The 27544-nt window shown below is 55.9% G+C and overlaps 1 protein-coding gene across 1 annotated transcript in view; it reads left to right on the top strand.

Annotated features, from left to right (window-relative positions):
• The window catches only part of DDX31 (DEAD-box helicase 31), a 58129-nt gene that overhangs the window by 9419 nt on the left and 21166 nt on the right, over positions 1-27544 (top strand). The window contains exons 7-17 of the mRNA XM_090275283.1: positions 4787-4831; positions 5963-6004; positions 6776-6840; positions 8302-8421; positions 8539-8645; positions 9490-9725; positions 10403-10579; positions 13594-13653; positions 20789-20839; positions 22407-22546; positions 26871-26952. Of these exons, the coding sequence (XP_090131409.1) occupies positions 4787-4831; positions 5963-6004; positions 6776-6840; positions 8302-8421; positions 8539-8645; positions 9490-9725; positions 10403-10579; positions 13594-13653; positions 20789-20839; positions 22407-22546; positions 26871-26952 (1125 nt within the window). The remainder of the gene's footprint in view (positions 1-4786; positions 4832-5962; positions 6005-6775; positions 6841-8301; positions 8422-8538; positions 8646-9489; positions 9726-10402; positions 10580-13593; positions 13654-20788; positions 20840-22406; positions 22547-26870; positions 26953-27544) is intronic.

The following is a 27544-nucleotide window of genomic DNA, read 5'->3' as shown; positions in this document are numbered from 1 at the left end:
CGTCAGACGCGTGTCGAGCCCGCCTGGCGTTTGGGAGGCGGAACACATAACGAGTGTTGGGTCAGGTCCCGCACACAGGAACAAGTACAGAGATTACCGGAGGAACAAGGTGGGGAAGGGCCCGCCCCTTCTCGGAGCACGAGCCCCAGGCTGTAGGACAAGTGGCGGATAGAGCCTGCCAGCCTTGGGCAGATGCCACAGTGGGAGCGCTGCGGGCACGGGCCGTCACGCGCCCAGGTGGGGGGGCCGAGTGGGCGACGTGGGGTGCGCGTGTAGTTTCAGGGCGTCTCCCCCAGGGTACTTGCTAATCCCAGAGGGGAAGCCTGGCTGTCTCCTGGCCAGGCGCTCAGAGTCGGCAACACCGGAGCCGGCCTGCGTGGGCTTCACGGGTCCTCCCGTGTCCCCTGCGGGCCTCACGGAGGACGCAGTTCCACGTCGGTGGTTTTCTTGCCCAAATTGCGTGACCCAAATTTAGTCACAAGCAAACAGCAGACACACCAGATCCAGGGACATTCTACAAAGCAGGGGACCAGTACGCCTCAAAATTATTAAGGTCCCAGAAGACAAGGGAGTACCAAGGGACTTCCCAGACTCAGACATAGGAGACGTGACAGATCGGGGCAGCGTGTGGTCCTGCGCTGGGGCCTCGTCTGGGAAAACGGCCTTCGCAGGTCAGGTAATGGGATTTGAGCAAGGCCTGTAGATTAATTATAGTGTTTAATTAATGCTAATTCCCTGGATCTGGTCATTGTACTATGATTTTGAGAATTGGTACCATATAAGGAAACTGGGAGAAGGGGTTAAGAGAGTTCTTTGTACTAATTGTGCAGTTTTTTTGTAAGTCTGAAATTATTTCAAAACGAGGGAGTTTAAATTATGTTTAAACTTTATGTAAATAATTTCAAATCAGTAAATCCTACACAGTCATCCAAATGATGGAACCTTCTAGAGCCATTAAAAGTGGTGTTTTTTTTCCGTGATTACTCGTGAACCTGCGTTCTTAACCTGGAATCTGAAGGCACGCTGGTGGCCAATCAGCGTGTACAGTGGGGCACCAGCTTCATTAGTTCTGATCACCTGGGCGTGTGTCTGTCCGTAAAGAGGACGAGAAGGGTACTTATCAAGCCGTTAATGGTGGAGTTCTCTGAAGTGGCTACGTGAGAGTTTTATTGCCTCCAGGGGACGGACCTTGTCTCCCCACGGGGCCTTCACAGGGAGAGAACTCACTCACGGGCCTTCCTCAGCCATGCACTCGGAACATGGAGGAGAAAGAGATTATCCCAACCGTGCGGGGAGCCTCACCCACTGAGGCTCCAGGAGAGCTTGCGAGTGGGCCCTGTTCCTTCTGGGCTGGAGGACTGGGGGACACTGGAGCTGGAGCGGGTCCCGCAGTCCTAGCCCTGCTGTCTGTCCCCTCTCAGAGGTCATGACCTGAGGGCAGGAGAGATGAGCGCACCCCCCAGACGGCGCCTGAGTGGGACTCCAGTGAGCCCTTTGGCCCCTCTGTGCCTCTCCCGGGAGGAGGGAGCCAGCTGGGCACCTGCGGAGGGTGGCCAGGGGCGGCTGCGCCTGGTGACCTGCCCGCTGTGCGTGTGAGCTGTCACATCAGCGGGCCCGCGTGGCTGGTGTGTAGGACAGTGATTTGATTCACTTACGTGCAGAGCCATTAACAAGCCAGAGAGTTGCTTTTATTTGCTCAAATTTTTTTAGCATCAGTAACAGCTCATTCTATTTAAGAATAAAATATTCTGTAGAAAGAGTTGCCCAGGCCCAAATTTAACTCAATTTTTTCAAGTAATACTCAAGGTAGACCCATGGAGTTTGTCGTAAAATGATTTGACCTGTAAAAAGCACGTGGAGGGAGCAGCAAATTCCAGGCCTCCGACAGAGTCTTCAGTTGCTGAGGGAGGGAGTGGGGATGGGCCGCCCTGCTGTGTTGTCACTCTCCCGGTGACAGGGGCTCCGGGTTTTCTTTTAACATCACGTGCATGCTTTTACTCACTTCTGCCCTACGAGGAACTGACTCTTCTTTCTCCTTGTCTGTGTAGTAGCACGTTTTGAAATGTCAGAACCTCCCGACGTCGCACTGCAGCACCCTGGTGCCGTGTACTAACGTGTTTACCATCCCGTTCCTCGCCCGGGCTGCAGCGTGGCCTCCCCAAGTTGATGTTGAGCACAGACGCTCTAGTTTGAATTCCAAATCCTTTCCTCCTTGTGGGTAAATGTCTCCGATGCAAAACACGGAAACCGTGCTGGTGACCGCGTTAGCTGCCGAGTTGGCCCCGCGCTCACGGTGCTGGGCTCCGTCTCTGGGAGCGCTCCGGAGGTGGAAGGCGCAGTTGATCTCGGGGCCTTTGTTCTCTTCCTGTATTGTCATTGTTGTTACTGCTGCTGCTGCTACTATTTTTGGATACAACGTACATGGTTAAATACACTTAAACAGTAACGGAAAATGTATAGTGAAGAGCAAACCATTCTCCTCCCCCCACGGCCCCACAGGGGACCTTTCTGTCAGGACACGGCAGTCCTTGTCCCCAGTCTCTCGTATGTCCTCCCGGGGGTGTCCTTTTCGTAGAAAGCAACTGTGAATGTGTGTAGGTCCTCTTGCCCCTTTAATTGTAGTTTTTATTTCTTTCTTTGATACACAAACGGTCGCTTGTTACACATGAGGTCAGGGGCCCTGCCTTTGTTCCCCAGTGGATTTTGAGGACAGTTTCTTACAGTAAGCACCGTTGGGTCTCCCTTGATTTAAAGGCTGCCGAGCCCTGACCGGTGGGGCTCTGTGGGCTGAGCGTCATCTGCAAAGCAGAAGGTTGCCAGTTTGATCCCTGGTTAGGGCACACGCCTGGGTTTTAGGTTGGATCCCAGTCAGGGCACACACAAGCAGCCCGTTCCTCGCTCATATTGATGTTCGCCTCCCTCTCCTCCTCCCTCCCGTCCCCTCGCTCCAAAAATAAGTAAGTAAACTCTTAAAAATAAATCAAGGCCTGCCTAGTATTCCACTATATGCATGTACGGTAAAGTATTGAGCCAGCCCCCCACTGGGGGGTTGTACGTTTTGTTCCGTGTTCAGCTGCAAACGGCTATTACAAGTGCCCTTCTGCATTCTGGAAAACACTGCTCCTCCATGCACACGTGCCAGCGCGTCTTTTAGAGAAGTTCCTGGAAGTGGACTTTGCGTTTTTATTTGATAGATGTCAGAATGGACCTCTAGAGGCGTTAGGCTGGTCTGCATCCCCACCCACGGTGCCCCCGCTGCACAGGTCTGCTCATCTGCCGGGGGAAGGGTGCTGTGTTGCCGTCCCCATTTGAGTTTCTCTCAGGCATGAAGCTGAGCACCTTCTCGTGTGCGTAGAACCTGTAGTTCCAATTCTTGCTTCCGTAATTAGCTGCTTCGGTCCTTCTCCACTTTTCTGTTTGAGTTGGTGGTCATTTTTATTTCACTTCCGATGGAAGGATGGGCCTTCCTTATAAGGTAGGGACATCGGCCCTTTTATGTGTGGTGTATTTTTTTCCCATGTTGGCATGTGACTCTTCATTTTTTTTTATTCTGGAATTCTAAAATGTTACGTAATAAAATGTATTGGTGTTTTATAGTTTCTGAGTTTTATGCTACCTATAAAAGAGCCAACTTAATTGCAACTTAATTTTTTTCTAAAATGACCTTTGAATAATCCATTTTTCCGATATAAAATGCCCCTTATCTTATTTTCTAGATTTTTCTATGTATTTCATTCTGTTCTAGACTCTATTTGCTATTGTAATTTCTGTGTGCCAGTATCAATTTTTAAAAACTAATGTCAATTTAAATTGTTTTAACATCTGGTGTTTTTCAAAAGTGTCTTGGTTATTCTTGCACATTTATTTTTCCATACGAACTTTTAAAGTCATCTTGTCTAATTATATGTTTTATATGTGCATTATATATGCATGTATGTGTGCCCATATTCATTTTGTTAAAATTGCATTACACTTATGGGTTGATTAGGGAAAATGAGCTTATTGTAATATTATCCAAGAACAGGATACATCTGTCTACTTACTCAAGTTGTATTTTATGCTCTTCGGGGTCATTTTAAAATGTTCATTGTGTGGATTTTATACATTTGGTATTTTAGGTTTTGTACATTTTTTTTGTTGGTTTAGTCTTATCTATTTTTTAAAATATTTTATTTTTTTTTAGAGAGAAGGGAAGAGAGGGAGAGGAACAGCAACGTGTGAGGGTCACCTCTCACACGCCCCCGACCAGGGACCTGGCCCACACACCCAGGCCTGTGCCCTGACCGGGAATGGAACTGGTGACCCTTTGGTCCACAGGCCAGCGCTCAGTCCACTAAGTCCCACCAGCCAGGGCTATTCTTTTTTGTTGCTATTTTGAGTGTGTTTCTTTTTTTCCTTTAGTCCTTTGTATTTTCTCACTTTCTAGGTTATAGAAAAAACAGTTGATATTTATGTATTAACTTTGCATTGAGCTAGTTGGCTTGTCTTTATTTTTTTTTTAATAGATTTTCAAGTGATTTTTTAAAGGGTTTTTCTAAGGATAAGATGTCTGCCAATAATGACAGTTGTGCCTCGCAGTTTCCGACTTAGGCACGCTCCTTTCCCTTGTCCGACTGTGTGGGCCAGCCCTCTGAACCGCATTCTGTAGCAACGTGGGCAGTGGGCCTTCTTGTCCCTTTTCTTTAACGAGGCTGCTCCTGACATTTCACGAGGGACCACCCTTAAGTCCTGTCACCTGGACGCTGTGACCTTCATTCACGGTATTTCTTCCCTTCTCCGCCCGCAGCGCAGTGACGGCCCCTATGCTCTGGTGCTCGTGCCAACGAGAGAGGTAAGCGGTCTCCCGTTCGGGATGAGTCTTGAGCAACTGTTTCCAGGGACGTCCTGTTGAATTTAAGTGGTTTTACCATTTTTCTCTAATCCATAAACCACTGCGTCATTTCCTTTGCCTGGGAACCATCCTTCTGGTTCCTGACAAGAAAAATTCAAGTCCTCTTTGAGAACTGTAGGTTGTTTCCTTGTTATCTAAAAACGTAACCACACTATAAATTTCTGTCCTTTTGAAAGAAACAAGGAATCACATTGTTGTACTTTTTCCCCAGTTTAATTCAAAAATAAAAGCAGTTGGCTCTGAAAATGAGCTTTCTTTAGAAGGAGCTACTGTACCAAACCCTGTTCCCAAGGGCCAAGCTCTGTGCTGGTTTTCCTCTTTCTTCACGGAAATCCTGTTTGCCTGCAGAGGCAGTTTCAGATCGGGGTCCCTGCTCCATCGGATGCTCATCGCTTCCCCTGCAGGGCCCCCCAGCTCAGTGCAGGGACGGAGCCGGCGCCAAGCTGTTCAGGTTCTCCAGCAACCCAGTGGCTGCGTCCCGGGACACTTCGCGACCGCTGAGCACGTGGACACTGGACGTGTGTCCTTGGGTAGAGGCAGCGTGGAGAGGATTTTTGATGGTTGTGAATGGTTTAACCTACATTTTTCTGGTTTCTGCTGGGCTTGTTGGTTTTTCTTTCCTTTAATAAGTGGAGGAACGGCCACCTCTCCGTCTGCAGCGGCTGCTCCCCCGGTGTGTCCCTGGGGCCATCATGTCACCTTTATCGTTCCCAAAGGTGGACCGGGTGCATCACTGTCCGGTTTCTTCCAGTTTCCCTTTCGTACAGGTTACATTTCTCCTTCCAGGCTGAGCCGAGTTCAGGTGGACGCCCTCGTTTTCCCGTCTCAGAGCTCGGGGCGCTCCGGGACACTGGGCCAGCAGGGGGAGCACGGAGCACGGCTCCCGTGCCATCTCAGAAACGTGCGGGGCGCGTCTGCCGGCCTTCTGCACGCTTGGCCTCGCAGCGGTCAATTCTGTGATAGGGTTTTTTTCCTTAGGCCCAAGTTTGGATCCTAATCACCTTACGTGGTTGAAATTTAACAAAAAGGGAAAGAGAGACCTTGCTCATTCTAACTTTCTGGTATTTGCAGCTGGCTCTACAAAGCTTTGACACTTTCCAGAAACTGCTGAAGGTAAGGCCTGCCGTGAGCGCAGCTCCGCTTTCCTCCTGACTCTTTGAGGGGGGAGATGTGTGCTCTAGTCTTGTCTTTGTTTTCAGAGAGCTCGGAGGAGCTACTCTAACTTCCCTTTTCTCCCTGGGTGTCTCGGCTGGTCCCAAGTTTAGTTTGTAGGTTTTGCTGATATAAATCTCACTCCCTGTTCTTAGTAAGATTGCTAGTGTTTCCCGGTGCTTAAAGTTCTGTAATCTATGTGTCATAGTCGCTAGCAAGTCACGTACAGGCATTCGCCGTGAGGGGGTCGCATGTAAAGCCACTTACAGTGCTGAGAGCAGGATTTGTTTAGGGAGGAAGGGAGGCGCCAGAGCCCAGAGCCCAGCCCACCTGCCCTCCCGCCAAGGGAGGTCGAGAAGGGATCTCTCCTTTCTTTCATCGACGTTGGGGGTGGGGAGGGTTGTGCCTATTCATTGTCACCAGAAAGAGCAGAAGAAAGGCAGTGAACTCCCTGAAACGCACGTTTTACCTCGGGCTCCGTGGGGGAGGCAGAGAAGCCGCGTGAGCCCTTTCAGAAGCTCCGTCCCCGCCTCAGTGTGGGCAGGCTGTCACAGAGCCTTAGTTCGGGTTCTTGCCGACAGCAACCTGGGGATGGCAGTGCCCGAGAGTCACCCCGTGCCGTGAGAAGCCCGAGTCCTCCCTCCCGACCTCCCTGAGGGAAGGGATTGAGAATCAGTCTGGGTTTGTAGTTAAGGGGCTTGGCGCTGACTCCGGTCTGCTGTCTTTCTGTAGCCATTCACCTGGATTGTGCCTGGAGTGCTGATGGGCGGAGAGAAGAAAAAGTCGGAGAAGGCCAGGTAGGGGCGTCCGGTTGGCTCGTTCCCTGTCGAGTCTCTGTGTCCCCCCTCCCTGCCCTGCAGGACTCGGCCCTTCTGAAGCCGGAGAGCTTGTCTCAGGCCCCCCCACACCCACCCCGCCCCGTACGCAGCGGCAGACCGAGGCGGCAGGGAGCCCTCGCCTCCAGCCAGGGCTGCTCTAAAGAATTGATGAACCTGCAGGGGGCTCCCTTCTGATGCGGTCGTGACCTTCTGAACTCTGTCCGCCTGGTCCCTGCAGTCGCCCGTGTTTAGTGTGCCTCCCCCTGGGTGACTCCCTTTTGGGGTGTCTTGCTTATTTTTGTTCTTTGTTTTTATACATATATGTAGAAACAAAAGCATAAGCCTACCTAACTCTGTGCACCTTGCCTTTCACACCCCAACACACGGATTCCCAATTCTGTGATAGAACTGGTCAGGGTGCCGGTGGAAAAGGGTCGCAACCAGGAAATTCCAGACTGTCTGCATTCTCTTCTAAAACACTTTCTATTGCATTCTGAGTAATGCTTAGTAGTAGGCTGCAACTGCGTGTGTAGTTTATTAATAAGGAGTAAATCTTAAAGTTGGAACCTGGAAGTATTGGCTCCGATTAGATTCAGCCGTGAGTAATGAGGGACACAAACAGCAGGGCCCCAAACGATGGGGACGATTGCCTTTCCTTTCAGTTCGCGGGGCTGGTGGTGGCCCACCCAGGGCTCGCACGTGCTGCGCTGTCGGCCCGGGTGCCTGTCTCCGTGCTGCTCCGTGGGGCTTCCTTTTCAAGGTTCCCTCATGGCAGAGGCCCCGGCACTCCATCTGGCCTCCTGCGGTGGGAACAGAGGGAACTGTGTGTGCCCCTCCCCCCCCCCGCAAAGGCACTCGCGGGCTTTTCATCCCCTCATCCTTGGCCCTGCTCTGGGACCTAGGCCCGTGGTCGTGCTTAACTGCAAGGGGGGGCTAGAAGATACACTCCCCAGAAACTGGAACAATGGGATGAAGGATACGTGAGGGTCATAGAGCAGATTTATCCCGCCTAGTCTGCGGGGCAGAGCTAGGCCCCTTGTATGGGGGTTACGACAAGGATTCAAGAGAAGAGAGAACCTCCTGGGGCAGCTGATTCAGGCGGGAGGCCCCGGGCCTAGAAGCCTCCAGGAGCAGGTGGGGTGGCCGTGCAGCTGAAATGTACTAGAAAGGATCCGTGGACCCAGTGAAAGGCATTAGGTCACACAGCAAAGATTCCTCTCACAGCAGTTTTATGATTTTAATACAATTGCAGGTCTAAACGGTTTACAGGAGAGAGACACTTCAGAGAACAGTTAACTCTCTGTGTCTTTGCCTCCGCTGGTCATGGTGTGTCCCGGTTTCAAGCTGGGGCCCATGAGCCTGTCCCCTTTGCCTTCTCCTCCGTGTCCCGTTGATGCAGTCCCACGCGACTGACCTTTTATGGTGTGTGCCTTCACACAGACTCCGCAAAGGGATCAACATCCTCATCTCCACCCCTGGGCGCCTGGTGGACCACATTAAATCCACAAAGAGCATTCACTTCGGTCGGATCCAGTGGCTGGTTCTGGACGAAGCTGACAGGTGAGGCGGGTCTGGGGCCGTGAGCATCAGAGGAAGGGCCGCGTCTGCGACCCTGAAGTCCGCCGGTGTGACCCTCCGTCTCCACGTGGGTTAACGTTTCTTCTCTCGAAACCGCAGAATCTTGGATCTGGGTTTTGAGAAGGACCTCACCGTGATACTCAACGCGGTTAATGCCGAGGGCCAGGAGCGGCAGAATGTCTTGCTGTCGGCCACCCTCACTGAAGGTGAGCTGGAAAGGCCTTTGTTCTGAGGGAGGAGGGCGGGCCCAGCTGCAGGGGCCCTGCGGCTGCTTTCGTGGGGATCTTCGGGCTGTTGTGGCCCACGGAGACCAGGGCCCTTGTCCCGACGACGGTGACCTCTCACCCAGGTGCCGTTCTCAGTGCGATCCCCTACCTTTCTCCCCGAGAGATGTTGAACCTAAAAACAGACACGGCTTTAAGCTCGTTTCTGTTTTTCCTCCTCCCGAGGGGGACGTAGAGGAGAGTGCAGGGTCGGAGAAGCGGCGTCACCCCCGCCAGCACCGCCCACACAGCAGGGGCCTGGCTGAGCGATGGTACGGCTGTCGTGCCTCCTGTGGTTTATGATGCCATCCGCGTCGCGGTGCGCACGTACCGGTGCCATTCGTGGGACTGATGAGCAGTTCTGAGGGTCTTCTCCGTGACCTTAATTTAAGACACAACCCACAGGGAGGGGTCCTGTGCTTGCAGGGTTTGGGATGCGCCCCATGTGACCACCTCTTGGAGGTTCATGGCGCACCCACACACAGCAGAGGCCCTGGGAAGGCCTGCCCTGCCCTGTGAGAGACGCGTGGGGCCTTTTTATCAGCGTCTTCGTCGCTTCCTGGACCATAGAACCCTTCCAGGGTCAGACATCTGTTACTGTCCCTTCCACGGGTCTCCCACAAAAGCCAGTGGGTTGTTGGCCTGTGGGGAGAAACCAGTGCATCCACCCCACCAGACCGACAATCTGGCACTTGGAGATCCCCCGCGGGGCTTTCTCAGGAAGCCTGGACGTGGGGCGGGTGTGGGTTTGCCTGTCACCTTTTTGCCCTTCCCACTGCTCTCCAAGGTGTGACACGGCTCGCGGACATCAGTCTGCATGACCCGGTCAGTGTTTCTGTCCTGGAGGAGAGCCGCGGTCAGTGTAACTCAGATGGCAGCGCAGCTTCGGAAGCGTCCGATTCCCAGTCCGGCGACGAGCTGGACGGCTTTGCCATCCCGGAGGGTCTCAATCAGTACGTGACGCTGGTTCCCAGCAAACTGAGGCTGGTCACCCTGGCGGCCTTCCTCGTGCAGAAGTGCAAGGTAGGCCTGGGGGCTCGCGCTGGTTCCGTGAGAGGAGGAAGACCTGTGTCGTTTGTATCGGGCACCAGTGCGACGGGCTGAGGCGCGCCCTGTTTGTGGGCACAGACCTTAGTCCGTGTCCGGCAGCCACGCCAGGGTTGTGGAAGGTCAGGGGTCAGCGGTAGCCATTATGTTCAAGTTGAAGTCTGCCTTCAGTGTCTCCCCTGGGGCTGATGTTGGGCATGTCGCAGGGGGTAGGAATGTGCTGGAGCTGAGACGGAGTTAGGGGCCTGTGCTTGTGTTTCTGAAAGACGCCTGGGACTTACATACTCAGCTGCCAGTTCCCTGTTACCTTCTCTGGTACGTGGGGGCCGTAGGTGGAAGGGCCTGGGAAGGAAGCCTGCAGGTGCACTGTGCGTGCGTGTGTGCAAGCCGGGCCGTGGGCGAGGAGCAGCGCTGATGGGCGGCTTCCCCTGAAGCGTGCTCTTCTCCTTGAGGGGGCCGGCCAAGGTCATAGCTGCCGTTGCCCTTTCCTGCAGTCTTCGTAGCGTGGAGTGTCAGGGTTGTTTCTGAGAATAACGCAAAGCCATCTCTCACCATCCTCCGGGGCCAGCGTGACTAGGTGTCCTAGAGAAATACTCGTTTTAGTCTCGCCTAATAGAAACGTGGGGTCGTTTCTCCCCCTTGTGTCAATGTAGTTTGAAGCGAACCAGAAGGTGATCGTCTTTTTTTCGAGCTGTGAGCTGGTGGAGTTCCACTACCACCTCTTCCTCCAGACCCTGCTGGGCGGCTCCGGCGCCCCGGCCCCAGAGCAGTGGCCGTCTGGCTGCACGCGATTCGGATTCCTGCGTCTGCACGGCAGCATGGACCAGGAGGTGAGCAAAACGCCCGTCCACCCGCCACGTGCCCTCCGGGGTCGGCGCCGGCTCCCGCAGGGCCAGGGCTGGCGCCGCCGAGGTGGGTGGCCCACGGGAGCTGGCAGCGGTGGCTCTGCCGCGCTGCGGGGTGCGGGCCCATTGTTCGGCCTGCCCTCCCCTGGAGCAGGGCTGGCGCCCCGAGGGCTCCCGGGTCTGCTCGGCCTGCCTCTACCGCAGCCAGCTGTTCCAGCCACGGAGCGCCACTGAGGAGCTGGCACCAGGGAAGGGTTCTGCCTTTTTAGTGCCCAGTGTGTAATTAGGGCTTGATGTCTTCAAATTAAGAGCATTAATGGAGCTAAATTGTGGCTCCCATATGGTACTGCTGAGCGTGGCTGCTGTCGTTGTCAACAAGATGCAGCGCTCGCGCCCGATGCTTCAGGGGCGGGAGGGTCTGTGCGGCCCGGCTCCGAGCAGCATTCTGTTCAGGAAGAATAGAGTGTTTTCCTTATTTTAGGTTCTTAGCGGCATCATTCAGTCCACTCCCTGTGAGCAGCCCATCCATTCAGGGAGTCGGGCCGGGTGAAGGCGCTGCCTGTGCGGGAGGGCCGGGCCATCAGGGCCTGGGAGCAGCGCCGTCCCATCTGCGTGCAGAGCAGGGGGGGTGCGGACAGAAAGCCAGAGGCCCGGATGGGGTCTGAGCAGAACCAGCCGGAAGAGCGTCACATTCTTAGAGCTACAAGAGACGTTAAAGTTCGTCACGCCCAGGTGCCTTTTTGTCTTTGCCCTTTTGTTTTAAAACTTCAGGAAATGGAGGTTCTGAAGAGTGAATTTGCTCAAGGTCACTCAAGGGCACAGCCCCGATTTGCCGCAAGACTATATAGACGTTTCTGACCATTCCGGCCTTTGGGAGCGTTTCTAAGCTCCTGGTTCTTCCCTCTGTAACGCTGGCTGAGTTGAGTTTGTTGGTTTCATAATGCAGTGCTGTTTATGGTGTTTCTGCTTTTTCTCTTAGTGGCCTGATCCCCTGGGTCTCTTCTCCAGAGGCTTCCTGCAGGACAGGCTGGGGGGCTGGAGGAGCTGGGTGTGGGCTCTGCAGGGTCTGGGAACTTGAATCGATCCTTCAGCAGAGACCGCAGTGGATTAGTTCAGACTCATTACGATAGCGGGCTGGTCCAGGGTGTATGGCTGTGGTCCTGGGGGCAGAGGGTGTGTCTCGTCCTGGCTGTGTGACCCAAGGAGAGTGTTGGACCTCTCTGTGCCTCAGGTCCCATGTCTCTCACTTAGTAGGTGCTCCGTAAATGTGAGGTGCCATGTTTATTGTTACTTCTCCCTTCAGGAAGAGGTCAGCGTTTCCAGTGCAGTGATCATTTCTCTTTTACTTATGTTGTTTCGGTTATTGAGTAGCATTCACACCCTCCCCGAGCTGGGTAAGGAGATGGGAGAGAACCTGTATTTCACTTGGCAAACACTGAGGCCGTGTCTTGTCCCAGGTCGAACCAGAACAGTCTCATCACGTGTTCCTGGCTTCTTGTCTTGGCCACTGTCCCACATGGTTGTGGTCTCCCTAAATGCTCGACGCGGCCCCAGCCACATGTGTGGGTGTCAGAGAGAGGCTCCGGTTTGCTGCAAGGTAGTCGTGATGCAAGCTCAGGAGTCGGGTTCTGTCCTCACCCCAGACCCGGAGACCTCGGCGACAGGCTTTAAGATGTGTCCCCGGCTTTCTGGCACTTTTGTGACTTGACTCCACAGTGCAGCCATTAAAGATGTGCCGCACAAAAGCCGTGCGGCCAGCAGGACAAGTGCAGGCGTCTGTGGGGGTCTGAGCGCCGACCCTGGAGCACGGCCCCCCGGGTGCAGGTATCAGTCCAGCCTCTGCTGTGTGTGCCTGTCCCTGGGGCGGCCTCTTAGCCTCTGAGCCGCGGGTCCTCCACCTGGAGAGGTGCGTGCGGACTAGTACCTGCTCGGAGGGTTGCTGTGGGGTAAGGTGAGTGCACACGTGTGAAGCGTAGGCCGGGGCCCGGCTGGTGTGTGGCAGCGTGCAGTACACGCTGGCTGTCATGTGCAGTGTTCTCAGTGAGGTGTCCCTGGGGCCCAGGTGTGTGACAGCACATGCGTGGGAAGGGCCTCCAGCGACGTGGCGGCTGTGCCCGAGTGGAGGGAGGGACTTCCTGTCCATATCTGCAGTGGTTTGGGGGTCCGTCGTTGCTGACAGACGGGCCTGGCCCAGTCCCAGCTGCTGGCGACACCGCACTCCACGCTCGCGCGTGCGCTGGTGCGTGTGCTGAAGGCCATCGAGTGTGCACACCGTTTGCTGCTGTGCGTCTGCCTCTCGGGATTTGCCCCGGGGAATCGTTCTGTCCACAGCCTGGCCCGCACGGGGGGTGGTGGTGGTGACGGGGCCCCAGCCTCGCCAGCAGGGACACGGCGTCAGCCACAGAGGCAGCGGCGCCCGCGGCTGGTGCTAACTGTTGTCCTGAGAGAGACGTGGCCTGGATGTTCACCGTCACGTCCTGGAAAGACGTCCGTGTTCTGTCGCTCTGTGTGTATCACAACGGGAGTGTATTAACCACGGGAGGACGGGCCGTTGCTGAAGGGCCCGCCGGCGGTTTGCACAGGACAGGCCGGGACCGAGGACGGTGTTACGCTTCAGTGTGTTGCACTTTGGTGCCGGGGCAGTGCGTTTTCCTCCTTCGACTTAAGTGTCATTGTTTTGGTCTTTAAATTTCCCTTCAGGAAAGGTGGGGTCTTCACTCCATGTTTGGAACCCGTCGGTCTCCAGGGCCCTTCCTGCTCCCGGGGTGGCTGGTTCTGAAGGACCCGCCCAGCCTGGCGCTGCTCTGCCGCAGCCCAGGAGGCCTGCCCCGGGCGTACAGGGCCTGAGATAGGCACGCTCACTGACTCCGCTGTCTTGGCAAAGCCTCTCTGTTCTGTGCCTCAGTACAGTTCCCGCAGGAGGAAGTGGGGAGTTGTGGGGGTCGGTGCCTGCCCCGCTGGGATCGGCCGGAGTTGTAAGGCTTTTCCTTCTTTTCTAGGAAAGAACAGCCGTGTTTCAAGAATTCGCACGTTCCAGCACGGGCGTCCTTTTCTGCACGGTACGTATCGCCTGCACCCTAGCTGAAGCATCAGCATTCCTGCCCTTGGTGGTCACGGCTGTTTCCTCTTGACCGTTCGCCTTGAGGCCGGCCCCACAGAGCGGGCCTCCCGCCTCGTGGGGTGGCTGCCCCTCTGCACTTCCGCCTTGTCACCTGACTCTGTCACAGACAGCCGGCTGCCACCGTGCAGAAGGCTCAGCGATTTGCTCACTAATAGTGACAGCTGTTGGTCTGAAAACGTGTGAATCTTGGTGATGTCTGTGCACCGAGAACTTGTAAATTACAGCTATCGGGAGTGATTAGAGCTGAGAAAGCCTTTCTGCAGCAAGGCGCTCTCCTCACCTCCGCTCACCCTTCCGGAAAGCAGAGCAGGTGCGCTCGGGCACACCTGTCTGCTCTTGTGTGGGGCTGTCACTTGCCCTATGGTTTTCCAGCGAGTGCACTCACTCACCGCAGTCCCGGCAGTCTGGGAGGGCTGTCCCCCCCGGCCCGGCACCGACCCTGCCCAGCGTGCCTCTCGCCCTCTTTAGGGGCGGGAACATCACCCCGTCTCCGGGGCTCCCCTCACCGCTGCTGTTGCCCACCCCCAGGATTGAAACGCCTTCCGGTTTGTGCCGTCCGGGGCGAAGCAGCCGAGCCCCCGCTGATGATCTGAGAAAGCCCTGTCCGTACAGTGACGAGACGGCACGTAAACCGGACGCTCTGGTGCTCAGGTGCTGGGCAGGGAGGCTCAGCTCTTTGCACACCTGCCTAGGCCTCTTTCATGCAGTTACTTTTTAAGGAACTCTGGCTCTGCGTTTAGTTTAAAAGGCCATAGAGGTGGTTTTCGTCCTGAAGTGAGAGCGCCTGGGTGAGGGCTGTGCTTGTGTGTGGTAGTATGTAAGACGGCCTGCCGCGCCCCCGTCTGCCGCGGTGTCCCGGTTCTCACATGCGTGGCACGCGGGGGCCGTGCCGATGGGTCGCTCGGAGCGGAGCGCGGTTACTGCTGGAGCGCTTGCCTCCTGCAGGGATCTGAGTCTGCCCAAGAAGCCCTTCCCTGTGTGAGGCCCGTCCACGAGGCAGGTGCTTGTGTTTGCTCTAAAACCACCTGAAACCGTCTGAAGTGCAGACAAGTCCAAGTAACGTATCTGACAAAGAAGTTTGTCAGATATCCTTACTCCGGCACCGGCCCCCTTCCTGCCTCCTCTGTCCCCACTTCCCCCCTTTTCTTGGCCTTGGGGCCTTGGGCATGCATTCCCTCTGCCCGGACACCCCACCCCGACTCCAGCTGGCCCCTGCCTAGGTCTCAGCCTAAAGCTCATCTGTTCAGAAAATGGGTCCCTAGAGCTGCCCGCCCCCATCAGGTGCTTCCAGGGCACCCTGCCACTCTACAGCGCCCATCACACCTGGGCTGGGTGTCTTCACGAGCTCATGAGGGCAAGGGCTGCGCTGCATGCGCAGTCCCAGCCCGGCGTCCCACACCGAGCGGGCATGCCGTGGGCACTCTGTTTGTGGGCTGAATGCGTGGGCAGTCAGGACCCAAGGACGCAACGTGGAGGCCCACCCGGGCACGCCTCTTTCTCAAGACAGAACTGAGAGGTCACTTCTTCGTACACGTGGTGGTACGTGGGGAGTGAACGTTACGTGTTGTCTGCATGGAAACGGAAAGCAGGAGGAGCCTCGGCGCCGGAGTTCGGATTAGGGTGGGAACAAAGCGTTTTATTTTCAACCCTCAAGATGCTGGATTCGTCTCTGGTGGGAAATTGTCAAGCTTCTTAGTGTGCAGATGCTGCCCTATTTTACAGACGTGGTGAGCGCCAGGTCTCCCAGGAAGCTCCACGTGTTTGAAGTTCAGTTTTTGGTTTTTTGTTTTGTTTTCTTTTTCTAGTAGCTCTTTACGGAAGGAAAGATCTGTCTTTCTGAAATGTAATTCTCAGTGGGGTCAAAAGACAGGATGGCTTTCCTGGTTCTGTCTGGCCGCAGGCCAGTGGCGTTCCCTAGACAAAGCGCCCTTGACTTGGCAAAGCACAGCACACCCAGCTTCTGCGCCTGCCTGTCCTGGGCACCACGTGGGACGCAAGCTCACTTGCCCACAGCCTGGTTCCTCTAAATTCCCTGGCTGGGTGCGTGTGTGTTTGCTAAGGTCGCTCTGGTAGGGCAGTCCTCTCCGATGCCACCTTGTCCTTACTCTGCCGTGAGGGTCGCTCCCTTGTTCCCAAGGCAGGACCCAGCAAGGGCGCCCCAGTGTGGAGGGTTCCTCATGCAGCGTCCTGTCCCTGCAGCTGGGTTTGTCCGCTTTAGCCCGACGCCCTGGTACTGGGACGGTGGGGAGCCTGAGACACGCTGTCACGGATCACGCCTGGGTGGGGGCAGATATTGTCACTCTGTGTCCTTTTAAGCAGCCTGTTGCTTGCCAGGCTCTCTGAACGCTCTCCAGGAGCCTCCTTAGTGTTAATGAGGAACGCGGGCCGCGTCAGGACAGGCAGATGGAGAACTGGCTTCTCCGGATAAGAAGGAATCGTGTTGTTAATTGTTGCACGGGGATTTCTCCTTTATCCCATTCCTCTTGCCATCTTGATTTATCATCCAAAGGTCCTTTTAACAAGGCCGGATGCCTGGGTATGTGAACATCTGAGCACCATGGTGTCTCCACACAAGAGGCCACAGTTAGGCTGCCTGCTTCACTGTGAGAGCATCCCTCCCCGTTCTCTGTTCTGTCACGAGGACTAGGGAAGGGGGTGTGTGTGTGTTTCTTCCATCTTGATGATACATGTACAAACAAGGACCTGGTCCCTGGCTTTGTGTACTGTGGGCTCTCCACATGTGACCGTGGTGACGTGGAGTCTGGGCACAGGGAGAAGGGCAGGCAGGAGCAGTTTGTGCAGAACGAGCCTGCAGGTTTGAAAATTAGGTCCACGAAGAAGCCAGATGAGGGAGGGGGAGTGCTGATTAGCAGGAGGGAGTCCTTAGCAGGAAGGATTCAAAGCCCACTTTCCCAAATGGCGTTAAGAAATCAGAGAAATCAGAAGATTCTGAATTACCTACAAATCATTTCCCCCGGTTGCTGGTGAAGGACTCGCCCTTGGCCAAAGGAAGCGAATGAGGTTTTCAGTGCTGCTGTCACGTTGATAAAGAGCCCGAAGAGTGGCGTTTCCCAGCTGCCTCTGGCTTCACGGCGGCTGGTGCCGGGGTGCGTCCTGGTTGTGCCTAGGCTCCCGGCGTGCGGGGGCCTCGCCCACCCAGGCCCACGGGCTCGTTGCCATGGGACAGAGCACCTGTCCAGCACCTGCGCCCTTCTTCAGGAGGCCCTAGGTCACCTGTGTTGCTTGCCCCGACTTCCCCCCTCTCTCCCTCTCTCTCCCTTTCTCTCTCTCCCTCTCTTTTTGCTCAAAGTCCACCGATATGTCTGCAGTTCCTAATTCCCTCTCCTGGGCAGTTTCCACCGTGCCAGGAGGCTCAGAGACAAAGCCACGCGGCCGCAGGAGTCACAGAAATGTCAATTCACAACCCAAAATAAAGGGAGGTTCTCTTGGTTTTCTCTGGGGCCTGCTTTTTAGGTAAAGTTTCCCTTTTCCACTTTATTTCACCATGTTAATGACAAGATCATTGGGAGACCGTTGGCTGTTGACTCAGTTACACTAACTCACGTTGCCAGTTTTTGGCGGCTCCAGCCAAGCGCGCTCGCCGCTGACAGCTTCTGCACGCGCCCCTTCCTCCTCTGTTTGCTCAGCCCAATCTGTCACCCAGACAGCAGGGGCCTGTGCCCCGCTGATGGCTTTCCGCACACGGCAGTAATGACTTTTGGCAGGCCGGGAAGGCGGCAGCGGCGAATTTGCCACGTCCCTTCCTCAGAGAGCCGGCAGGCCCCCTCTCCCTGTTAGTAAAAGCACTTTGTGAGGTTCTTGGGTAAATAAATGAGTCATTTTAATCCAACTGACAGGCTGGCACCTGAGCAAGCTGCCTTCCATCTGTACTCCTCGGTCTCACGGAGGCGGCCGGTCGCCAGGCCAGGCCTTCAAGGCCTCACCACTGCGTATCTTTCAGAACTGACGGTAGCGGCTCTTCTGCTCTAATTAGGTTAAAGGAGGACATTGGGGCTGCGTCCCAGTTCTGCCCGGATCCGGGTAAAGGGCTGCAGCGGGGCTGGGCCCCAGTTCTGGGAGCGGGCGGAACCAGGGCCTGAGCTGAGTCTTGAGCAGCTCGGTCCCAGTGCCCTGGGGCTCTGCTGAGGGCTTCCAGGAGGAGGGAGCAGCGTCCTCCCTCTGCGGTCCTGTGCCCCGCAGTGAGCAGGCATGGGCAGGGAAGAGAGCGAAGGGGCTTTCCCAGCACTGCCTGCTCTCCACCATCGGGGACCGAAATACTCCGCTTTCCAATTCTCCGTGTCTATAAAGGCTGTTTTCATGCAGTCTTCACAGTAACCCCAGGAGGCAAACACGTGGGTGTTACAGCCATTGTTAGCTGGGTAAACTGAGGCTCAGCCGGGTTGACTTGCCCAGATCATAGGGCTGCTGAAGTGATCCTGAAGGCCAGTCCTCTCTGTGCCCAGACCAGGGAGATGGTTTTCCTGCCACCCTCTGTGGCCGCCTAGGCTCCGAATAGAAAAGTGTACTTAAAGGAATGGCTGGGTTACGTCTGAGCACTGGTCAGCCGTTGGTGAGGCTCCCCCACGCCAATGCAAGAAGTGGGAGACAGGGCTGTGTGAGCTCGCTGCCGCGAGGGAGGCCACCCTGGTGGGAGGTGGAACCTGGAGCCATCTCCGCGAGGGGCTGCGGGCGCCGCACCGCTCCTGACTTGGTGTTTTAGCGCGTCTTTCCTCGGCGAGCTTCGTGAGCATCACACTCGGTGGAATTTACTAAACTGACGAGCGTTACTTTGTACAAAGCCCGCTTGGCTGGAACGCCCAGGCACGCATCTCCCACTGCAGAGCTTGTCAGTAAAATAAATCGTTTCTTAACGAGAGCTTAGCAGATTGAGGAATCTGTCAGCTCTCTGCGGCCGTCAGCTGTGGTTGGTGCAGAGAGCAGCCCCACACCCCGTGCGGTGGAACTCTTAATTAGTGCCCTCCAAGGCCTTGCGCGGGACGGCAGCCTCTGTCTGAAAACAAGCCCGTGGGTGCCCGGCGCTTGAGTGTGTTAAACGTCTTACGGCCGCCAGTGGGAGGAGAGCGGGCCGTCCCAGGTGGAATCAGTGGGGGTGACAAAGCCTGTCCTGCCCGCAGGGGTCCTGAGGGAGCCGGATGTTGGTCACGCGGGTCTTCCTCGGTCCTGCCTCTGAGCCCAGGGGACGTGGGAGCAGTCGTTCTAACATGCTTCTCCCAGAAGCTTTGCATAGGGTTTTCTTTTAATGCTAATTATATTTATGAATCCTGAGTGGTACTGGAGAGGGGGGAGAGGGAGAAGGCCTGCTCTCAGACGGAAGGAAGCAGCACGAGACAGGACGTCATCCTCTGCCACCGCCCAGGTGACCGTTGGGACAGAAGCAGCACCAGCACGTGCTGAGGCCGTGGGACGGAGGTTTTGGGAAACAGTCTCGGAGGGTCACGCCCCAGTTACTTACAGTTTCAAAGGCGGAAGGTGCCTGCAAACGGGGAGCGGCCCACGGTGTCCGCCACACAGGGCACACTGCTCTGGGGCGTCTCCCAGCGTCACGCACGGAGGTACATGCCACCCTGCTGTTGGGTTTCCTGCCGGAGCCCTTGACGCACGTCTTACAGGAGCAGACAGGCAAGTCCAGGTTTTGGGTGTGCAGGACACCTGGGGTCTTCCAAACTGATAGTTGTATGAAAGGATCAGAATAAGTAAAGGGCAGGGATGGCAAACTAGGTTCAGGAGGTCTACAGAGCGGTCAGAGAAGGTCAGAGGAACGGAATGCAGGGTCTGCGGTGCAGTCCTGGCGGGGGAGGGAAGCAGCCCAGCGGGAGAGGCTGGAGTCTGGACTCGTTGCTAATTAGGAAGGGATGTCACTGAACGTTGAGTTTCTTAGCAGTGATCATGCTTTCATGGAAGAAGGTTCTCCAACTTAGGAGGCACGTGCTCAAGTATTCAGGGGTGAAGTGTCATCCTGTTTCGAGCTGCTTCCGGTGGTCCAGAGAGGCACATGTGGGGGGAGAGGAGAAGGGGGAGCAGACTCCCCAAGTGTCGGTAGTGGACGGACCCAGGGAAGGCGGACAGGTGCGCACTGTGCCACCCTCCTGGCTTTTCTGTAGCTTTGCCTGTTTTTTAAACAAAAATTTGGAAAATACGTGTTCGTTGTTAAAAGGAAAACAAAACTGCCAGAAAAATGCCAGGTTTGCGGTAAAACTCCCCCAGGGCCCTCTGCCGGGACAGACGGCGGGTGGGCTGTGCGGCTGCACCGGGTGCTGGTGCTCAGGTGTCTCCTGGGCCGTCGGCCGTTCATCCGCCTGACCGATGGCGTTCAGTGCTGGTGTGGTTTCCTGAGCTCCGTTTTCTCCTTGAGTTTTTTGGTGGAAGCAACCAAACCATGGGCCCACATTCCACGTCTGCCTAATTGTGTCCTGGCGGTGGCTGACCTGCCTCCGCTCCGTTTCCTGTGAGCCAGTCGTCGGGTCGAGGCGGTCAGACGAGGGTCAGGCAGTGCGGCTTTGTGTGGGCAAGGCTGGGGGGCCCCGCCCTTCCCGCTATGTGCCGGGGCCATGATCAGACACCCCTGGACTCCGTCAAGGTCACCCAGGGCCACTGAAGGAAGTGTAGCTTCCATTCCGCCCCCTCCCCCTCCCCTGTTCGCCTCCCTCCTCTCCAGGTAACCATTTCTGTGCACTGCCAGGTTTTCTCTTCACTGGCGCTTTAGGAAACACGGGCAGGTGTATTGTACACCCCTCATCTCCTACAGCAGAAGGCACTGTACACACGTGGCCTTGTTCTCAGTCCCACGTCAGCCCTCGGAGTCCTCCAGCCCGCGTGATACTGTCATGCGGGGTGGGTGCCCACGAGCTCACGGCACCTGCCTGTGAGTCAGAACTTGGGGCCGTCCGTGAAGGGACTGGGGCGGCCTCCCGAGGTTGCGTGCAGACGTGTGTGCGCGAGAGCGTGCACTCCGGCGCGGGGAACCCTCGTCGTCTGCGTGACGCTATCAGCAGGCCCGTGACCCCCAGACGGTTCCAAACTCCGTGCTAAGCCATGTTCTTTCTGTTTTCAAGGATGTTGCAGCTCGGGGCTTAGATCTCCCTCAAGTCACGTGGATTGTTCAGGTAATTTTTTTAGTTGTTAAGGTGTGAGCTAGAGACAGGAGTATATGATCATAAGTAGCTGCGTTGGCTTTAAGTAGAATAATTACTACTACCCTCCTGGGTGTTACCCTGGTAACCAGGCAGCAACCAGCCTTATCTGCACAATTCTCCTGACATCTTTCCTTAACCCAGTCCACCCAGCTGCTGCAGCAAAACAACCAGATTTGGGGGGGGGGGGGGGGCAGCAGGCGCCCAGACTAATGCATGTCACACACAAAGTTTCAGCGATCTGAAAACACCAGGAGTCACCGGGGCCCCCGGGGGGCCTCATTGCGTCCAGGAGGAGATAGCTCAGCTGTCCTGAGAGCCGAGCCCCGTGCATTGACCTGCAGGGGGCAATTAAGTCCCTGACAGCATCTTACACATACCTCTAGCCTGAGACGCTTTGCCACAGGGGGCAGGTGTTAGCGCCCGAGCAGTGGTTTTAGGTTTGTTTTTTCTTTGTGTTAGTCTGCAGAATGGTGTTTTTAAGCCTTTCTGTGTGGGGCCAGGGGACACATGCCCTGTTTGCGTGAGTCATGGTTTATTCACATTTTAGTGCCATTGCGTGCCTGTCACTGACTGGGAAATCTGATGCCCTCCCCACAGATGATCACTTTGCAACTAGAGGCATTGTGTCTTCTTTCCTGCTGGCCTCAGAGCAAATGAGAGAGAGGAGGCCAAGGGGATCTCACTGTGGAAGGCCAGGCACATAAACTCGATCCTTCAGAGCCGTCTTCAATTGTGGCTGCTGATTAGTGTAACATGCCCGGCCTCCCGTGTATTTATTCAGCTCGGCCACCTGAGCTTTGGCTCATGTAGCAGCGGGGGTGGGGGTGGGGGTGGAGAATGACGACCTGGTCAGTTAGTTTTGATGATGACGAAGTTACTGCCATAGACAACACCTAATGCTGTGACCCATTCTGCTGAGTTCTAGAGCGGCCCTTCTCCCTGAGTCAGGAGCGCTGTCCGCGGGGGCGAGAGCACGTCCCTGTGCCAAGGCGGTTCCACTGCGCAGGGACTGAGGGAGCTGCAGCCAGGTGGTGGGGACCGGCTCCCGGTGGCCCGGCGGCAGAGCTGGCCTCTGGTCAGGGCGGTGGGCCCCCTGCTCCGACCCTGTCCAGGGTCCTCTGCGGCCTCACCCCCACTGCTTGTCTGCCAGGGAAGTGGGCCACTGTCACGTGCTCATCTGCGGACACTTATCCCCACCTGCCCACGTTTTTCACCTTGTGCAGTCGGCTCTGAAAAGATGCAAATAGGAAGATGAAGAGACCTGTGGAGAAGTGAAATCAGAAGGGAGATATTGGGACAGGCAGACATCCCGCTTACCTGAGACTTGGCCACTGTTCACGTGGGCGGGTCAGAGCCTTGTTATTCCCCGGGAAGCCAGGAGTCTCAGGGTTGAGTGGGTCCTTGTGATTGCGTTAGGGTAACCATGGCACCGGGATTGAATTCTCGGGCTACCTGGAGGCAGGTGAGGGGGATTGCACTTCCAATTAATGGCGGCCCCTTGATCTGTGAATGCCTTCATTTCTGTTCCCCTTTTTAGTACAACGCGCCGTCTTCCCCGGCTGAGTACATCCACCGGATCGGAAGAACCGCCCGCATTGGCTGCTGCGGGAGCAGCCTGCTCGTCTTGGCTCCTTCGGAGGCAGAATATGTCAACTCGTTGGCTTCTCACAAAATCAAGTGAGTCAGAAACCTGAGCGGGGTTTCAGCTGATCTCACCTAATTAACTTTCTGTCGCTTTTTATAGTGGCTAGGCCTTGTAAGCTGACGAAGAGCCATTAACCCTTGTGATCCCCAAATGAGTCCCAGAATAGCCAGTGGCAAAGACTAAAACCCTTAATGCCGTCAGCACATGACAGCTCTCGGTGACGGCGAGACTCAGTCACAGGACGGTCTGTTGCGTTCGTGCTTCTTGTAGACGGAGGCCCTGTTTCCTTTCGCTCACAGCGGCTACTTGAAGAGCTTTTCTATTCACAGTGTTTCTCTGTTGCAATTAACGCTTTGTACCTTTTAAGTTGGTTTGTCTTGGAAAAAAATAATACTTTTTTACTCATCACACAACCCCCTTCCCTCGGAGCACACCCGGAGGGGGTGCTGGGGCCCGCTGGAGCGCGCCCACATTCCCAGGGGGCGGCGGTGCTCAGCTTGGAAGCCGAGCCTGGGGCTCCCATCCCGCCCTGGCCTCACTTAGGAAAGACGAAGAGGCACGTAGAGCAACGGTTTGGCCTGACCCGGAGTGATTATAATGCGAACAGAAAGAATTCGCAGGGCCCCAGAAATTAACATGTTCTGTCACGTTTTCCATGAAATCCCTGGCACCTGACATAAGTTCTAATAACAGGCTTCTAAAGGCAGGCAGTTGTTCGCCCTGGTCCACGGTCAGGAACTTCTGCTCAGACACAGCACGGTGGTTGTAAAATTCTTGGAGGCACCGGAAGTGCCGCTCGGGTGCACCTAGAGCCCACGCTGTGACGCCAGGGCACAGCTCGGCTGAAGGTGGGGTCCCGCCTCCGGTGCTCCCCTTTGCCCAGGTGTGCGCTTTATGTGAGGCATCCGGTAACACCCCGGACTCGCCTGGGAAATCATACCTGCTCTGGAAGACCCAGGACCCAATGCGGGCCACCCCCTGGCAGAGGTGGGTGCACATGGCTGTCCCCACCGGCACCTGCAGGGCCTTCCTCTCACCCTGCCTGGCACTCTGTCAGGGTTGCTGGCGTGAACTTTGAGGGGCTGCAGCTTATTCAGAAAACATGCCTGACCTCTTTGTGTAGGGGTGTCGGGACCCACTCCTCGTGAGTGTGGCTGGTTCCACGTGGGCTAAATGAGGGGTGATCTGTGTTTTCCTTTACTTAATGTGTCTTAATACAGTTTTTCAGTTAAAGGGTGGTTTTATTTGCTTCAGGAGGACATGCAGATTCTGTCTCACTTAGAGAAATCTCGTGTTGGCCGGTCATTTGTCACTGAGCGCTTCATCTGCGGCGGGACTTGGTGCACTGGGGCTGGGGGCGCTGTCCGTGTTCAGGCTGGTGCCTGGCCAGGTCTTGTCCCCAGAAGTCCTGGGGGGCAGAGCCCTTTCCCCGTCCTCACAGGCTGGGAGCTGTCTCTCTGTCCCAAGAGCTGTACACCCATCGGTGTCTTCAGAAGTGTGGGTCGCTCTCCCTCCACGAGTCCTTCCCCGCTTCCGTTCCAGACCCGCCAGCTCCGCTCTCCCCACCTTTTGGCAGAGCGCTGAGCCTTCTCCGGTGCTCATTCGCTTGACGTGGTCTCCGAACAATGCGAGACAACAGGATGTCAGAGGGTAATCACCCAGCACTGGGTGCCAGCATAGTCACCGGCCTCTCTCGGTCCTTACAGATTTTCTTAAACACGCTCGGGTTAAGTGCTCTGACAGGTTCACGTGTAAACCTAAAATCAAAAGGGAAACTAACAATTAGCAGCAACACGATTTATTAGTGAGCCGAGGATATTTTAAAGACACAGAAGTACCGTCATCCTGGAGGAGGATCTCAGCTGGGAAAGCAGTGCGCCAACAGCGTTCACGGGGAACTCAGTGCGGTGTTCCCACGCAGACAGCTCGGTGATGCCAGGGACTTGGGCTTGGAGAGGACGTTCAGAAGGGGAAGAGGGAACACCGAGAGGAGGGAGAGTGGGCGTTGTGGAAAGAAGGCAGCGGGGGCCTAAGAACACTCGTGGGGGGAGGAGTCCTGGAGGCGTCCAGCCTCGCTGCTTCCTGCCCAGAAGTCAGCCGTGGAAGTGCCTGTGGCTGGACCGCCCCGCTGCCCGTGCTCGATGGGACCGGCCCAAGGAGGTGTCCGGTCCGAGCCCCTGGGAGCCAGCCGCTGTGCTTCGGGTGTCCGTTTGAGGGGGCCTGAGTGTAGACTGTTCTTTGACTTAATGCCAAAAATATTAAATCTTGTAAACCCTAACACAGAGTAAGACTTGAACATTTTTGGAATCCAGAAATACCCCTAAATATTTTTTTTCCAAAGGAGGCAGAGCGTGTGTTTTTTGCCCACGCACCTGGGAGCCAGAGCGCTGGGGTGGCTGATGAGTGACAGGGAGGGCCCGGGACGGCAGCTGGGGCTCCGGGTAGCATGCTGCCACACGCACCGTGCCCCGGTGCTGTGCGCCTCACCCTGCCCGCCCAACTCAGCAGGCAGGGCGAGAAGTGCCCTGGGCCACCGCCGCCCCGTCTGAAGGCTCGGAACTTCGCTTCTGCAGCCCTCTGAATTCTTTGTGTTTGCCAGCAGCTCCTTCACTCTTCCCACCTTCCAGTGTGTTTCTAATGAAAGTCATCATTGGTTTATTAAAATGTAAATGCTTCATCAAAGCGTGTGTTTCTTAGATCAGGCATAAGACAGTTCCCTGAATTTATTTATCTCTCTCTTAGTAAGATGGGTGGTTCAGATCTGTGGATAGAACCGTAACTAAGCAGGGTAGATGCGCTTTGTTCCTCAGAAGCCAGGATTTCTGAGGCCAGGAGGAAGGCCCTTTGAAACTGGAAATGGCTGCAGCTCACGCTCAGCTCCTGTCCACGTGGGGTAAACAGTCCCCGGCCCTGCCATGTGGACACCGGCCTTTGAGAAAGCGGGCCTTTCTTTGGCAGGTTTGCTTCTTTGTGCCCCCGACTGTGAGTGGTGGTGGTCTTTTTTTCTTTCTCCCTGTTCAAGATTTGACCCCAAGTTCTTGTTTCTTTTACTTTTGTATATCTCCTTTATTTTTCCCTCAGGAAAAAAGGGACGGAAGCAGGCAGGTCAGACAGAAAAGGAAATGCGGGGATGAGACTGTATTTTTGCCCCCTTCAGACATCCGAGCACAAATAAGAGGCGAATTCAGTGCCATAACCTTCCTCTCGTGTGGGAAATAGATTTTCCAAGGAATCCTGAGCATGTCCCCAACTCCGACCCTCCAGCACGTACTCCGCCTTCCCAGGCAACACTCACTGCTACACAGAGATCTCCATCCCCGTCGGGCCAGGCGCTGCAGTGGAGAGGGAGCTGGGGGCCTTTGGGGGCTGGTGACATCTCAGGTGACTGGCTGTCAGAGATGTGACGTGTTCATTCAGAGCTTCGGCACAAGAACCTTCGGGGAGAGGGGGCCGTCGCCTTGTCCCACGAGAGAGGTGGCTCTTTGCGGTTTCATCTGCCATTACACTTTTAAAACAACAGCAGCATGCAAGATCGTTCATCTTCTTATGATCCGGTTTCCTCCCCCGGAACTCCTTCCCTCCGCCCTCCTCCCTGGGAAGTGCTCTCTGGCACCCCGGTTGCCTCAGTGGGTGACACAGCTGTGCGCACTCCCCCAGTCCGGCACCGTGGCTGCTGCAGTGCGGGTGGCGATGTTTCCGGCTCCGTGGCAGGCAGGGCGCGGGCTCTGGTCGTGGCTGAGCCCCAACCCGGCTTTCTGCCATTTGCATGCAGCTCTGGCTTCATCAGAGAGCATGGGCCCTCCCCCTTAGTAACAAAGAGGCAAGAGTCGTGGAGACCCATCGGGGGCCTTGGCAGGGGGTTCTGGCGTGCGTATAGCAGGCGCCGGGCCTGCGTGAACCTTTGCTGGGGTGTTTATCCCAACAGTCCCGGATCTTTAGTGCCCCACCTCCAACTTTTTTTACGTCCAAAAACAAAAAGGACTCTGAAATGTTTCTATTGGTATTTCTTCATCTCCTGCTCAAGTGAAGGCAGTAGGTCAATAACCAGGCCTCCTTACGTAGTATCGGAGGTTTAAGAAATAACGGCATGGTCTCTATAAAGGAAATTCTAAAAGCAACCCATTTGAGTCCATTAGGGAGGAAGGAACTTGTTGGGAAGGTCACCCACCCGTCCCTGTGGTATTGCAGAGGTCCCCTCCCTCCCAGGTCCCCTAAGGGTCGGGAGAATAGCCCCTTTTCCGTGACCTGTAGCTCCTCCTTTACGTCCAGCTTGGCCACAGGCCCGTTCCGTGCGTCGGGAGGCCGGGCGTTGCTGAGAGAACGGGAGTTTATCTTGCTCTGCCCTTGGTTTTGCAGCGTCACCGAGATGAAGATGGAGGACGTGCTGTCTGTGCTGACGAGGCACGACTGCTTTAAAGGCAAGCGACGGGGAGGCCAGGTGAGTTTTAGAACTTCCTGTGTCTGCCGCTCAGAGACGGGACTCACTGCTTGATTGGAGTTGGCGGGGAGTTGGCGATGGGACGGTTATTTCCTCTGCAAACAGCACACGTTTGGGGGTTGGGACCATCAGGCGCGGCCAGGCCTGCCCGGGCCACTCCCCCCGCTGCTGCTGGGCGTGTCGGCCGCCTTGTCCAGGGAGGGGCCGCAGGCTGCCCACATGGCGGCGTCCCGTGCTCACCCTGGCGGCCCCTCTCCGGACTGCCACCGAGGACGCAGGAGAGCATGGGAAGAGCCAGCGTCTCCTGTGTGTCCTCACACTCAGCTCAGCCCTCTCTAACGTGTGCCGTGCGCACAGGAAGAGGCAAGCTGCCGGCGCCGAGAAGAGTCGTCCCTGTCATCTCTGCGGCTCCACATGCAGACCTTGTGCCCTTGCCCACAGCCCCGGGCCCCGCTCCGGCGCCTTTCCCGAGGCTCCCTCCTCCCTGCCCGGCAGTCGTTGCCCCCCGCCCCCCAGCACGCTCCTCGGGGCGCCGTGCACGCGTGTCTGTGGCGTGCTCGTTACTGGGATGTCTTACCTTGGCTTTCTTAAG

Source organism: Furipterus horrens, unplaced genomic scaffold (assembly GCF_987537825.1).
Source record: "Furipterus horrens unplaced genomic scaffold, mFurHor1.1.pri manual_scaffold_4, whole genome shotgun sequence".
NCBI lineage: Eukaryota > Metazoa > Chordata > Mammalia > Chiroptera > Furipteridae > Furipterus > Furipterus horrens.
The sequence above is the reverse complement of the archived record's forward strand: the minus strand, read 5'-3'. Positions and strand labels throughout refer to the sequence as shown.